Source organism: Gambusia affinis, linkage group LG21 (genome assembly GCF_019740435.1).
Source record: "Gambusia affinis linkage group LG21, SWU_Gaff_1.0, whole genome shotgun sequence".
Classification (NCBI taxonomy): domain Eukaryota; kingdom Metazoa; phylum Chordata; class Actinopteri; order Cyprinodontiformes; family Poeciliidae; genus Gambusia; species Gambusia affinis.
This window is the reverse complement of record NC_057888.1, coordinates 15,758,246-15,773,184: the sequence shown is the minus strand read 5'-3', so window position 1 is coordinate 15,773,184 and position 14,939 is coordinate 15,758,246. Positions and strand designations below refer to the sequence as shown.

Genomic DNA, 14,939 nt, shown 5'->3' with positions numbered 1-14,939 from the left:
TAAACTTCGAACACTATAACTAAACTTCGAAAGCTAAAAGAAATCTACTGTTTTGCATAAAGTCCCCCACCTATTCCTCATCTACAAATTGAAACTGTTATTGAAACTGTTATTCAACACATAGTGGACATCAGTGAGGTAGTTCATGGACATAATCAGTCAACAAGACCATAAAGGCAAATTCTGCACCCAACATCCTCTTTTTACAACAGAGGAAGAATGAGCACAGACACAGACGTGCTTTCATACATCGGCTAGAGAAGGTGCTTCTTAGGTCTTTTCTCACCTGCAGAAATTTACACTTTTCTTGATTTGGAACAATTTTTAAACAACTGTTCACTGACTGGGTAAGAGCATTTTATGAAGTTTACACATTTTGCTACTTTTAAAACAGAAAACTAACTTCTTGCCATTAAAATAATGGAATTTAGTGTCCTTATTTTTACTCTATTTTAGATACATGTCATGTAACTTTTATATAAAGATATACATGTATATAGAGTTGAATGTGATTCTCATCTAACACAGTAGGAAGTGTATGTTCCTGTCTACTTTCTAGTATATAAGAAATCTGTTTTAATTCCCTGCCAAAGATGTTGCAAAATTTATATAAAAAAGATTTTGATGAGAAAATTGAAATGTTGCTGATTCTAAAACCTTCTCCAGTTTGACAGATGAAGGTCAGTCAGACTCTGACTGAGAACATGCTGACAGTCAACATGTTACTGAGTGTCTTCCTTCTTCCAGGTGAGATGTTTGTTCACTTCCTTTTATTGGTAGAGGCCAGATAAACCACTTCAAGTCTAAAATACTTCATCATGATGTTGTCTATAGTTTCCACATGAGAGATGCTGCAGCTGAACTGGAGTTTATAAATCATAAACGTTCTCTGCAGGCAGACTTTGCTCTACATTGTGTTCATTATTGGTCTGGTTTACAGGTGCTTTGGCTGATTACTGTGGTGATGTAACACCAGCCCTCAGGATCACTACACCGAATAACATCGAAGCTCTGTCTGGATCTTGTTTGCAAATCCCATGTACCTATGACCCAAAACATAATGAATATGACAGCAGTAAAACTATCTATGGAGTTTGGATGAAAGGTGGTGTAAATTTTGGGTCCAATTCAAGCATTGTTATTTTCAACAGCAGTGGGCCAGTTAACACCTATTCACTGAATATTACTGGAAACCTGAAAGAGAAAAACTGCACCACTCTGTTTCCTAATCTAACAACGAGTCACACAGACAAATACTTCTTCAGAGTTGAGAACGGTGTCTACAAGGCATCAGCTTGTGCTGATCCTCTTCAAATAACAGTAAGAGGTAAGAAAAATTTTCATAATAGAATGATATTATATAATGTCGTTCTGGTTATATTGTTAAACCTGCGTACTACAAGCATATTTAATCTTTTTAAATTGTAACTTTTAAAACATTCTGTCACTATATGCTTTTACAGCCTTTGCAAGAATCCCTGACTAGTTTTATCATTAATTTATTAGTTAGTGGCATTTAAAGGTTCACATTAAGCTCTATCTGGAAATATATTAAGATATGCTCCAAATGTTTATTATTTTTCAGAGATATTGACTAAGTGTTGCAGATAGAGATGTCAGTTCTTTTGCTTGGAACAGCTGAACTGTTTTGGAGCACATTCAACAATTTTTTATTTAGTACAATGAATGTGTGCTCTTTTTCTACAATGTGTGTCTGATGTGAAATTATAGATTATCCTCGGAGTCCCAGCATTAATATCTCTGGTGGTGACCTGAAGGAGCATCAGTCTGTCACTGTAACCTGCTCAGCTTTCACTCCCTGTCCACACTCACCTCCTGAACTCACCTGGAATCTCCAACAAGACTCTCTCAGACAAACAGAGGAAAACACAAATGGAACCTTTACAACTAAAATCCAGGAGAACATCACTCTGTCAGACACACATGATGGATACAACATCAGTTGTTCTGCCAGATATCCTGTGATTGGAGGAAACAAGACATCAGAGACAGAAGTGACTCTCAATGTTTCCTGTAAGTGATCCTGTCAGCAGGTCATGGTTCAGCTGTTTCTGATCAATAAAGTTCATGTGTGTCTCATTTTCCTCAGATGCTCCTAGAAACACCTCAGCATCCATCAATCCATCAGGTTTGGTGTCAGCAGGTAGCTGGGTGGAGCTGAGCTGCTCCAGCAGAGCCAAACCTCCACCCAGCTTCACCTGGTTCTGGAATGGCACAAAAGTGTCTGAAAAACAAAATTACAGCTTCATTGTCACTAAGGAAGGAGAGTTTTACTGTGTGGCCAAAAATGATTTAGGAAATGAAACGTCATCAAGGATCTGTGTCAGTATTAAAGGTAAGTAAATGTTGTTACTTCTTGCTTCAAATCAATTCTGATTCTAGAAATGTAGATCAATAACATCAGAAGTTGTTATTTTAAAAATATGAGCACGTGCTGATCAGAATCTGCTTGATCCCATATTTGGGATTTTTATTATTTATAATTTGTTCAATTTTTCACGGTGTAATGGTTTTCCAACTTACACCTGCAATGATTTGAAAAGCAAGTATTGAGAACACAGATTTAAATTTAATGCAGTTTGTCTCTGATCCACAAACAAATGAAATTATTTTTAGACGGTTTTGCCATTACAATAGATATTTGACCACTGTTGTTATCAAAAATGGTAGATTTTCATCTGGAAGTGACCAGTCCATGAGCACAATGTTTTTTTATCCATTTTTAAATTATATTGTGATGTACATTAAAGTGCCCTGTGACAGACTGGCGACCTGTCCAGGGTGAACCCGCCTCTCACCCGGAACGTAGCAGGTACCAACAACCCTCCCGACCCCATTTGAAACAAGGGTGAACAGAAAATGGATGGATGGATGTACATTAAAGATCAGTGTTTATCATGGGCTCAGCTGTGGTAAAGCTTTATTAAACAGACTGAAAGTGTCAGCTAAGATGACATAAATGAAGATGTTTGAGGACCTATCCTGCAACCATCAAAGCTTAAGCCTGTCAAAAACATGGTGTTATTGTTCACAGTGAAGCAAGTTTCAAATCAAAATAGATTAATGCAGTATCGACAAAAAGAAAATAACATTTTCTAAACAATAAAAATATAAATTATGGTAAGAGGAGACAAAAATTGATCTGTTAAGACACAATGAGGCTTTAAAAGGATCATGATATTGAACTGATATGAAACATGTTTTTTCAAAGGTTAACAAAGTCTAACATTAATGATATAAAACATTAAACTTTTAAAACTATACTTGATGTTTATCTAAGCTCTAAACTGGTACTTCCTCACACTAATAATATGTTTCATATCTTATGTCTCAGATTCTCCATGGAGTCCCAGCATTAATGTTCCCTCTGATCTGAAGGAGCATCAGTCTGTCACTGTAACCTGCTCAGCTTTCACTCCCTGTCCACAATCACCTCCTGAACTCACCTGGAATCTCCAACAAGATTCTCTCAGACAAACAGAGAAAAACACAGATGGAACCTTTACAACTAAAATCCAGGAGAACATCACTCTGTCAGACACACATGATGGATACAACATCAGATGTTCTGCCAGATATCCTGTGATTGGAGGAAACAAGACAGCAGAGACAGAAGTGACTCTCAGTGTTTCCTGTAAGTGATCCTGTCAGCAGGTCATGGTTCAGCTGTTTCTGATCAATAAAGTTCATGTGTGTCTCATTTTCCTCAGATGCTCCTAAAAACACCTCAGCGTCCATCAGTCCATCAGGTTTGGTGTCAGCAGGTAGCTGGGTGGAGCTGAGCTGCTCCAGCAGAGCCAAACCTCCACCCAGATTCACCTGGTTCAGGAACAGTGAACATGGAGCCATGAATGTATCTGTGGGGAAAGTTTACAGCTTCAATGCCTCTGAGGGAGGAGAGTATTACTGTGTGGCTACAAATGATCTGGGTCAACAAAAATCATCTGTGATCCATGTCAATATTAATGGTAAATATTTTAGCTCCACTGAATCTTGCCTAAATGTTTAAAATTACCCTTCTAACAGAAGCTATTGATTTATTTTTACTGTTTTATTTGCTTGTCAAGAAGCCAACAGACACTTTGATACAATGGGAATCGCAGTGGGAATATCAGTGACCGTCGTCCTTCTCGTTTGCCTCGGTGTGTCATTTTGGTGAGTATCACAATTAAAATTAAAATGTTACACAGTGAAGATACCATTTTGTTCATAACAGTAAGAATGTGTTCATAAAGGTCTTTCTTTACATGCCTTTGCATTTTGAACAGTCCACTTCTTGTTGCAAATCAAAATATAAATAACAAAAAAAAGTTTTAGTTTTTCCCTTCAGTGAAATGAATCAAAGGGAATGTTGGGCTTGTAAAAAAAAGTTGCAGTTTCTTGTGATTGTATGTAGAGTGAAGTGAAATAATTAGGTTTATATTTTTATTGTGATACCACAGAAAAGGTTTCAACAGTTTTCTTTTTATTGTCTTTAGCAGCTTAAGGAAAATTTCCAGATTCTTTGTCTTTTTGGCTGTTTTGTGATTCAGTGGAGAGATAGCTTTATATTTTTTTTACTTTTCTTCGTGTTTCTGATTTTTAAGGTTTTCAGAAGATTTAAGCTGCACAGTCTATCTCTTTTTTTTGCCTTAGTTTAAATGTTTGCCACTCTCCAGTCAAATGTTTGTTCAAAAACACTGTTCTCCTGAACTGAGAAAAATGCCCAAAATGTTTTAGTTTTCTGTAATTCTGGAATTAACACTGACTATTAAATGTTTTCTGATGGTAGCAGTGCAAATAGTAAACACTATTTCTCATATAGAAATATAATTTTGACAGTAAACTGTTTAATCTGGCTACTGATGTTGGACTGCATTTACTTGTTGTGGTGTTGTTTATACTATAACATCAGACTTTAGATAAGTATTGATATTAATAAAAGTTTAAAGAAATTCCCAGAACGTTAAACAAATAGGAGAAAAGACAATGTATACATAAATTAGTAATATCTAGGAAGAATGAAACACATCTAACAGCTGTGAAACACTGCAGCCTAATGGATTAACATCACAATAACAGCCTCTGTGGTTTCACCTTCTAGTCTCAGCAATCTCTACATTTGTAGCCAGAAAATGTTTTTACTTCACAACTAAACTGATAAGAAAGCCACTTCACTGTCACCGAAACGGATTTTTGCAATAAATTACATTTTATGCGTCATATTTTTGAGCAAAAGAAAATGTCACTTTCAAGAGATAACTCAATCGAAATTAAAGCGCCGTCTTATGAAAGTAAAGAATAACAATTTGTGGAAAAATACTTAGCTTCAGAGGACTTGTCTCATGTTCTGTGTTGCCATGGTTATTGTGTTGGTTATCTAGACAAATTATTTCTGATATTACAAATGTATAACCAAACTGGTGTCAAATTAACACCATGAGGAAAAAGTAGCTTTTGTTGTACATAAAACCCTTAATATTCATTTTGATTATACATGAAACTTTATCCCTGAAAATGACTTCTTGTTTGTCTTTCAATTATTGTTTAACTTGACCAGGACTTAATCTGATGTGATTAAACTGATGTTTATTTTCTAGTGTTTGCTTCACATAAAGTCTTGACTGTCTTGAGTCTTTGTGTTATCACCTGAACCACAGTAGAAATCTTCTGTAATCTATTGTCTTCCAGGTGTTTTCAGTCCAAACATTCAAATCTACAAAAGAGTCAGGTGAGGAAATGTTCATCTTCTGGATGCAGCACTGCAGTGTGCTGTCATGATTGTGACCACATCAGCGCGAACAACGCATTTCATTATTTTCCACAGAGTCAAACAGGCATTGAGGCTGATGCTCCGATGTCAGAGGTCAACCAAACAGAAGGGGAAGTTAATTATGGAGAAATTAACTTCATCAAAAAGACACCTGAAACTTCCTTACCGCCCGTCCAGAACAGTGATCAGCAGGAGATGGTGTACGCTCAGGTCAAAGTGTCAACGGCGGAAAACTCCTCGACACAGACCGCTGAGAGTCCAGAGAGTCTCTACGCTCAAGTGAAGAAAAAATAATGTTTCCTTGTTAAATATGAAACACTGAGTTTTAGTTTTGTTTACACAATCAATTAGTTAGTTCATGTCAGACCTTAAGAGAATCTGCTTCTGTCAATCTGTGTATCCTTTTTGTCATTTTTAACTAAATGCTTTTCAATCATTCAAGATGAATGAATGAATGAATGAATGAATTATGTGATGCATTCCACCAGGATCATATGCTTACATACTGTATTCCTCAGTGTGAATACATTTTATTACATCTTTATAAATTAATGCAACAGGAAATACTCATTATATGTAGTTGTAAAAATAAATACTCACACCTGCACAAATTCGTCACATTTTTTTAGGGAACATGTCTGAAAAAGGGATGAAGAAGTAGAAATTGTTTAATCACAGTCCTTCATCATTCAGTGGTTGTGAACATAAATAATCTTCTCATTTCCTCTGCAGCTACACATAACCGTACGCCCACTCTATCAGTCAAAGACCTCTGAATATTATGAGCTATTGAATTTAGCTTCATACATCAGCTGCGATATTTGAAATTCTATCTAATCTGGCAGTGTGCGAAGACAGGAAATTATAAATAAACTATTAGTTTGGTCATAAAAACCTACCATGTGAACCATTCTGATGGCTATTTTTTGATACAAGGGTATTGGTCAAAGCGTTGCCCCAAACTTCAACACAGTAACTTAAATATGGAAAAATTAAGAGCATACAAAATGAAGCGCAGTACAATTAAGAAAATGTCTAGCATCGCTGAGAACTTATCGTTTGTGAAATATTTAATAAAGCAAATGAGTCTGGAGTTGTTCCAAAAAACATCATTTAATATGTTCTCAAAATTACTGATGTTATTTTATTTCTCCAATAGTGTGCAATAGTATTCTTGTTTAGCTATATTTATATTTTCAGCCTTTATTTTATTATCTTTCAAGATATCTATGTATGGTGTGTTCATTTTTTTCATAATCCACACAGCTATTATAACCTTTATGACTAAACTTTTTCATTGGATAGTTGTTGTCATATAATGGTTTACAATTGTTTAGAAAATTTTCATATGCACTATCAATGTCATCTTTCTCCAGTACTGATTTCTATTTTTTTTTAGATAATTAATAGATAAATAGAGTAGATTATTCAGTTCTCAATCTGTCATGTAGAAATAACTGCTAAAACCAAAAAGATTTAGCTGATCACTAATACCATTAATTAATTGCTTACAAATAGATTTTGACATGCTTACTGCGTTCTATTTGTGTTTCTTTTACATGAAAACAGCAAAGTTGTTGAAAAGGAGTGAGTAAACATTTTATTACTTAAGTCCATCCATTCCTTCTCTGTACCTGCTTCATCTGGTTGACTTCAACAGATGGCTGTAACCTGAGTGAAAAGCGACAAAGAGCCGAGATGCATCAAAGACAGGTCACCATAGGAACAGAAACAAGCAGCTACACACACACACACACACGCACACGCACACGCGCACACGCCCACACACACACACACGCACACACACACACACACACACACACTCTTAGGAGAATTCAGTGTTGCTGGTTAATCTGCAAGAGCTGTTGGACCTTCTTGCTGTTAGCAGCAAAATCAGACGTCGAGTTTTGGTAACCCTAACTAGCTTGTCCATGATCTTCACAGCAGGTCCAGGCTTAATTTATTTACGTTTCTTTAACACGATAACTTGATGTTTTTATTTGGATGCGCTTAATTTGATTATTTGTCACAACAAATCTCAGATTTTTATTTTATGTTGGAGGGTGTGTTTTCTTTTTTCAGTGTATCAATGTGCATTTCCAGTTGCTAATGCATGCTCTGACAATCCAATTAAAAACAAACCAACATCCTCTTTGGAAGAAGAACTCAAAAATACAGCCGTTGTCTGTGACACAACGTTCTAGTTTTAAAATAGAGAAATTCGTCCCTGGATCCTCAGCTCATCAGATGAAACTTAAACATTATTTGACTGAAAGGTAAATCCTTAAACATTTTTGTTTTCTGATTCGGATGAGAGAATGTTTGTGTTTATTTATTTATGACTTTGAGTCAAAAAAACCACACGGCTTCTTGGTTTGAGAACATTTTAAAATTTGTTCAAACTGTGGTTTTCGTTTTGAATTTTATCTTCAAATTATTTTCAAAAGTCCTTGGTTTATTCTGCAGTGACTTTGATGTAAAACTGTATTTCTCAGATCTTTTTGTCCAGTCCAGGAGACTGGCAGCTCTGCTGACAATCACCGTGTGTGCAGAAAATAAGCTTCATTTTGCAGATAGATACGTCTACGAAATACTGACCTGATTTTCTGCATGCTTGGTTGGAGTGTTTTCAAAGAAATGTCTAGTTTTGTTTAATTTTTTTAAGATGTGCTGACAGAGTAAATAAAATAAAATAAAATAAAATAAAAATAATGCATATCTTGGTACATGTCATGCAAAGTAAAACATATTCCTGGCTTTTAACTTCAAAATATAGTTTTGTTTCAAGTCCTTTTGGGCCTAAATGTGTTTGACTTGGATAGTACAATCACAACCACAAATTGTTAATATTGATTATCGTCATATTTTTATTTATCTTATTATCATTAGTTACAAATAGCATCACATAAGTTACACCGATTTGAAGTCAGCTGTCAAAAACTGTTTCATCCTTTTCTTACCCTGTAGATTGGTGAGTGGAAATATAAATTTACTTTTTCAAAAAAGTTATCGGTACACAACACATGGGATTGTGCACAATAGAAATGGTTGTGTAGAGATGTGAAGGGAAGCAATGCAAATTTCTACTCATTATTTTATGCACTTTGTTCTCTGCCATGTCATGCATAGTTCAGAGGGAGACGTACATCCACCTGTTTCAAATAAAAGCATCGATAAAAGGCCTTCTTCTTCTTTTTCTTGTTCTTCTTTTTGTCTCTTTGCAATTGAAAAGAGGGTTGACAGAGAACAAATTGCAATGAGTTGTTTCCTCCGTGCTCCATGTTAATTCAGACAATTTATTTTTGCATGAAAATAAATCGTCAAACAAACGTTGCATCCTCTTTTAGAAGAGGAACGAAGAGATTGTGCTTGATTTCACACAACATAAAACAGGCCTGCATGATTTTCTTATCGCCAGATGGTTTTAACACATTCCTTGATTTGGAGAAATGTTATTTTATTTCATATTGATTGGGAAAGAAGTGAACATCTTTATGAATTATACAGTTATTAACATTTGCTATGACTCAATTAGCTCAATTTGTCTGCATCTGCACTATTGCAGACTAATTATATTTTTCTCTGTTTGGTGTGAATAATGTTCCTTCACTTCATTGTGTGTTTCTTACCAGTTTATTCTTACTTCTACCACACTAAAATCTGTCATTCTTCTTTATTTCCTAGTTTACATTAGATCAGTTTTAATTCATTTTAAAAGACAATACAAACTTTATTCAAAAGAGACTTTAAATGGAAAAACTGAAATGTAATTTTTTACTGAAATCTTCTCCAGTTTGACAGATGAAGGTCAATCAGACTCTGATGGCAGCTCATGTCACATATATATATATATATATATATATATATATGTGACATGAGCTGCCATATATATATATATATATATATATATATATATATATATATATATATATATATATATATATATATATATATATATGACATGAGCTGCCATCAGCTGCCATATATATATATATATATATATATATATGTATATATATATATATATATATATATATATATATATATATATATATGACAAATAACACATAAAAGAGGGAAGATGACAGATAACACATAAAAGTAAGAGAGCAAGCCAGATGCAAGGTTGACAAATTAAATGGACTTTTAATGCAACTTTTGCTGAAAGTCTTTATTGGAGTAAATGATATCCAATCATACCATTAAAACACTAAATCGACAGACAGACGTTCAGGGTTGAGTAAAAACTCTTCAGATTTGCACTCTGATGATCAAGGCCGCCATCGCCAACAAGACGAAACACAGATAACGACCAAGTTGGGAACCTCGAAATAAAAATCCTCATTTCTATAAGAGAGCAGAAAATATGACAAGTGGTTGGATTTGTTTATATTTTGTCCTGGTCACCAATAATACTTGAAAAATAATCACTGTTGTTTTTCTGCAGCTGTTGATGAAGCTGCTACATGCCACAAACACAATAAAACTAATCAGCTACAAGCAAATCAGTAAGATCAAAGTTTTTGTCATGAGTACTTTAGCAGTTTATATGATTCATTTCATATCATGATACAAGTTTAATTATTAGTACTAACTGTTTTATTTCAACACCAGACAGTAAAAAAAAGTAAATTTGGATGTTTGAAAATAAAATATTGATTTTGCTTTTGGTTAGATGAACCCCAAATTTAACTAACCCTTACAAAAATACAACAAATGTTCCTTAGATTTTAAAATGCCCTGTGTGTTTCTTATCTTCATAATCAAACTGTTATTCAACACATAGTGGATACAAGTGACATGTTACAAGGAAGTAATCAGTCATACAGATGTTTTTCATTTAGTTCAACCACTTCTGAGAAAGAGCCATTGATTTCCATCCTTTTTGACATACTACGGTCTGTATATTCTTGTTTATAATATGAAAGTTTTAATTTGCTGCCAAATAATTTATCCAAAACAACCTCTGATTTAAAAACTGAAAAATAATTTTCTGAGCTCTTTTCCTCTTTGACAGACGAAGGACGACTATCAGTCTGATGGCGGCTCTGACTGAGAACATGCTGACAGTCAACATGTTACTGAGCCTCTTCTTTCTTCCAGGTGAGATGTTTGTTCACTTCCTTCCTTTTGGAGAAATTGAGACATTTCTAAAATATTTAATCTTGATCTTGTTTAAAGCCTCCACACGTAACATGATGCAGTAAATCTGGAGTTTGTGGATCATGAAGTTTTCCTGTTGGCAGATTTTGCTCTACATTGTGTTCATTATCAGTCTGCCTTACAGGTGCTTTGGCTAACGACTGTGGGAAGAATATACCAGCCCTCAGGATCACTACACCGAATAACATGGAAGCTCTGACTGGATCTTGTTTGCAAATCCCATGTACCTATAACCCAACGGATTCTACATATGACAGCAGTAAAACTATCTATGGAATTTGGATGAAAGGTGGTGTAAATTATGGCAATGATAGAGATAAAGTTATTTTTGACAGCAGTGGGTCAATTAACATCTATTCACTGAATATTACTGGAAACCTGACAGAGAAAAACTGCACCACTCTGTTTCCTAATCTAACAACAAATCACACAGACAAATACTTCTTCAGAGTTGAGAACGGTGAATACAAGGCATCAGCTTGTGCTGATCCTCTTCACATAACAGTAAGAGGTGAGAACATTTTTGTTTTAATGTAGTGTAACATAGAACTGCTGTTATGATAGTGATGATTAATATTGTAAATTTAGTTGTAGTGCAACAAGATCACTTGACATTCCTCAAGTTTTTCCAAGTCTTTCAAATTGTTAACATGTGGTCTTTTAACTTAGTGTTGTTTGAAAGTTTACTTTAATTGTTTCCTACAAAATACAACATATATATGTATTTGGGACAACTGTCTCTCAAAATGTATAATATTTTTGGGCTTTCTTCCACAAACGTATGACTGGTAAACTGACACATTTGAATTGATTAGAGGAACACATTTTGATCTGATTGGCCATAATAACAATCATTACATTTGGAGGATAGTTGGGGATGCTTACTTCATCCTCACTGTCAACTATGGAAGTGGCAGCATCATGATGTGGGACTGCTTGCTGCAGGAGGAATTGGTACCCATCATAAAACTCATGGCATCATGAGGAAAGAACACTATTAGCAAATATTGAAGCAACATCTGAAGACTTCAGCCTGGCAGTAAAACTTGGGCACTGATTGGTTCTCTAAATGGACAACATCCAATTTGTCATAATGTGGCTTAAAGACAACAAAGTCTGTGTTTTAGAGTGGCATCACAAAGCCCTGATCAAAGTCCTAAGGGAAAGATGTGGGAAGATCTGAAAAGACCAGTGAGTGAGGCTGCCTACAAACTGGACCCAGTTTAACCAGTTCAGTCAGGAGGAATGGAGACCAGCAGCAAAATATTAGGAAAAGGTTGTGGAAGGAATCCCAAAACGGTTTGATCCAAGTCATATATTTTAAAAGACAGTTTTCTCTGATACTGAGCAAATTTATGTAAACTTGTGAATATAAGTAAAGTTTAAAAAAAAATTCTCTCATTGAGCAAATAGAAATAATTTTTGTAATTATGACTTATCTAAAACAACAACTGAAACAAAGGTTTCTCTGGATTTAGTTTCATACAGTCAGAAAAAAAAGTGCATGTGTCTCTTTATTTTGTTTGTGAAAATATCTGGTGTCAACTGTGCATACATGTTTTCATGCGTGCACAAAATAATCATTTGTTTCCTTTTTGTCTTCAAATTTTTTAATGAAGTGAGATAAATGTCAATGGATCACTGGTCAATTTGAGGACAACTGTGTTTGCTTATTTCTTTTTCTCAGATTAATTAAACTTATTGAAAAATATTTTAACAATCATTTGGTAGTTTTGGGCACTGGAAGTCTGCTTTGTTTATTAAAATGTGCGTCTTATTTGAAATTTTAGATTCTCCTTGGAGTCCCATTATTAATATCTCTGGTGGTGACCTGAAGGAGAATCAGTCTGTCACTGTAACCTGCTCAGCTTTCACTCCCTGTCCACACTCACCTCCTGAACTCACCTGGAATCTCCAACAAGACTCTCTCAGACAAACTGAGAAAAACACAAATGGAACCTTTACAACTAAAATCCAGGAGAACATCACTCTGTCAGACACACATGATGGATACAACATCCGATGTTCTGCCAGATATCCTGTGATTGGAGGAAACAAGACAGCAGAGACAGAAGTGACTCTCAGTGTTTCCTGTAAGTGATCCTGTCAGCAGGTCATGGTTCAGCTGTTTCTGATCAATAAAGTTCATGTGTGTCTCATTTTCCTCAGATGCTCCTAAAGACACCTCAGCATCCATCAGTCCATCAGGTTTGGTGTCAGCAGGTAGCTGGGTGGAGCTGAGCTGCTCCAGCAGAGCCAAACCTCCACCCAGCTTCACCTGGTTCTGGAACAGCCAACATGGAGACATGAATGTGTCTATGGGGAAAGTTTACAAATTCAATCCTGCTGAGGAAGAAACGTTTCACTGTGTGGCTACAAATGATCTGGGTCAACAAAAATCACCTGTGATTCTTGTTGCTATTAAAGGTAATACATTAACTTACATGCATCTTGTCATGTTCTTTTAGGATTATACTATGTCTTGCATCATGTTTCAACATTGATATTTTGTCACTTTTACAAAGAATTATTATTAGTTCAGATTTTGGCTTATAAAGAAAAAATTAAAAACAAATAAAACATCCAATTTGAAATATTTTGCAGTAAAACGAATAATGAGGATTTACTGAATATACTTTCTTGTTGCAGATAATCGATCATCTGAATTCCAGATCCTTAATATATTGAAGATCCTGGGGATTGTATTGCTCTGCAGTAGCATCATCATCTTTGAGAGGTGAGATGCTTTTCTAATAGTTGATACTTTGCAGCTTCTGTTAGATGTTGGTGATTAAATATTTTTTGTTCTTTCAGCTGGTTCAGATTCTCCAAGAAACCAAAGAAGGTAAATTAAATGAGTTTATTTTTTGCATCCTAACACAAACAAGACAGAAAAAGTTCTTCAGGCGACATCTAAAATATTTAGTTTAGTTTTTTTTTTTAAAAGTTAGATTTTATGTCAAAGGATTTTAGAAATGGTTAAGGTGAAAATCCACTGTCTTTATCATCAGATCATCATGTTCTTTAACCTAAATGATAAATATTCTGCATAGATTTAATACTTAAACTTTTAAAATTAGAGGCTACAGTGAGTGATATTCCCTCAAACACATCCAAACACTGATGTACAGGATCATCAGGTAACTTAGAGTTCAATTTTACCCAAAGACACTTCAATCATGATGAAAGGAAGCTGGAATTGAACTCACAACCAAATTTCAGACGACTACCACAGAGCTACAATTTACCATCTCATTAAAGGAAAAATGTTGTATTTTGTACTTTTAGTTGGGAATCCAGTGAGACTGAAAGCAAAGAGACCAGCCTCTACTTCCTCTGAAACAGTTTGAGCTCAAGTGCATTTACTGTAAAATACATTTTGTTTTTCTCTACACAGGAACCAGAAGAAACAATCTATGTCAACACTGTGATGGAGGCTAAAGCATGATGAGCCACAAAAAAAGACCAAGAAGACGTCAAGGCCTCTGTCAGAGAGAGGATTTATTATTTCTGTCCAATTCTTCAAGTTTTTATCTCAAGAAGCTTTTTTCTATCAGCAAAGACCAATAGGTGGAGGTCTGGATACACTGTGGACGAGTCACCAGTCCATCACATCCCCATTTGTTGGTCTTTAGAAATATGTTCCTTTTCTTGCTACTTTTTTTCCGCAATAAAATATAATACTCATTGTCTAAACAGTAATGCTTTGGTAGAACACTGAGATCGAAATATCTGTGAAAGAAAACAAGTTCATATTTATTTAGAAACAACATTTCTAATGTTTTGACTCAGTGTTCAGAAATCAATATTTAGTGGAATAACCATGAGGTTTTCATTGAGGTTCAGTTCAGTGGTCTCTTACTCTATATTGTATCTATATGTGGCCCATATATATTTATGGTCTCTATTCCAGATTTACACTTTCCACTTTTTCTCAGCTCAGATCAGAACTGGTTTTTAGCTGAATGAAAAACAAAATCATAAAAGCAACAACAACAACAAC

The 14,939-nt window shown here is 35.0% G+C and overlaps 3 protein-coding genes across 3 annotated transcripts; all 3 read left to right on the top strand.

Moving 5' to 3' along the window:
- The first annotated feature begins 226 nt into the window (after positions 1–226).
- Positions 227–6,780, top strand: LOC122824003 (myelin-associated glycoprotein-like). Its single transcript, XM_044104145.1, has 10 exons — positions 227–347; positions 667–747; positions 941–1,327; positions 1,732–2,034; positions 2,111–2,356; positions 3,356–3,655; positions 3,732–3,989; positions 4,089–4,176; positions 5,692–5,731; positions 5,828–6,780. The coding sequence occupies exons 2-10, from the start codon at positions 675–677 to the stop codon at positions 6,065–6,067; spliced, it is 1,935 nt and encodes a 644-aa protein (XP_043960080.1). The 5' UTR covers positions 227–347; positions 667–674; the 3' UTR covers positions 6,068–6,780.
- Positions 6,781–7,590: 810 nt separating this feature from the next.
- Positions 7,591–11,920, top strand: LOC122824675. The gene is made up of 5 exons (XM_044105536.1): positions 7,591–8,049; positions 10,618–10,671; positions 10,791–10,876; positions 11,061–11,447; positions 11,808–11,920. The coding sequence occupies exons 1-5, from the start codon at positions 7,883–7,885 to the stop codon at positions 11,918–11,920; spliced, it is 807 nt and encodes a 268-aa protein (XP_043961471.1). The 5' UTR covers positions 7,591–7,882.
- A 636-nt stretch (positions 11,921–12,556) lies between these two features.
- LOC122824013 (B-cell receptor CD22-like) lies at positions 12,557–14,938 on the top strand. The gene is made up of 5 exons (XM_044104158.1): positions 12,557–13,029; positions 13,106–13,363; positions 13,586–13,673; positions 13,751–13,781; positions 14,334–14,938. Exons 1-5 carry the CDS (start codon positions 12,702–12,704, stop codon positions 14,382–14,384), a joined length of 756 nt encoding a protein of 251 aa, XP_043960093.1. The 5' UTR covers positions 12,557–12,701; the 3' UTR covers positions 14,385–14,938.
- Position 14,939: the final 1 nt, after the last annotated feature.

What these genes read in the sequence shown, in the direction of transcription:
- LOC122824013 (XM_044104158.1), top strand. Translation starts at nt 12,702, where the DNA reads ATGTGCGTCTTATTTGAAATTTTAGATTCTCCTTGGAGTCCCATTATT. An exon ending in AGCATCATCATCTTTGAGAG is followed by an intron (nt 13,674 to 13,750) that starts GTGAGATGCTTT and finishes TTGTTCTTTCAG; the next exon opens with CTGGTTCAGATTCTCCAAGA. An exon ending in TCTCCAAGAAACCAAAGAAG is followed by an intron (nt 13,782 to 14,333) that starts GTAAATTAAATG and finishes TTCTCTACACAG; the next exon opens with GAACCAGAAGAAACAATCTA.
- LOC122824675 (XM_044105536.1), top strand. Translation starts at nt 7,883, where the DNA reads ATGCATGCTCTGACAATCCAATTAAAAACAAACCAACATCCTCTTTGG. An exon ending in GAGCCTCTTCTTTCTTCCAG is followed by an intron (nt 10,877 to 11,060) that starts GTGAGATGTTTG and finishes TCTGCCTTACAG; the next exon opens with GTGCTTTGGCTAACGACTGT. An exon ending in TCTTCACATAACAGTAAGAG is followed by an intron (nt 11,448 to 11,807) that starts GTGAGAACATTT and finishes TTTGGAGGATAG; the next exon opens with TTGGGGATGCTTACTTCATC.
- LOC122824003 (XM_044104145.1), top strand. Translation starts at nt 675, where the DNA reads ATGAAGGTCAGTCAGACTCTGACTGAGAACATGCTGACAGTCAACATG. An exon ending in AGTGACTCTCAGTGTTTCCT is followed by an intron (nt 3,656 to 3,731) that starts GTAAGTGATCCT and finishes CATTTTCCTCAG; the next exon opens with ATGCTCCTAAAAACACCTCA. An exon ending in TGCCTCGGTGTGTCATTTTG is followed by an intron (nt 4,177 to 5,691) that starts GTGAGTATCACA and finishes ATTGTCTTCCAG; the next exon opens with GTGTTTTCAGTCCAAACATT.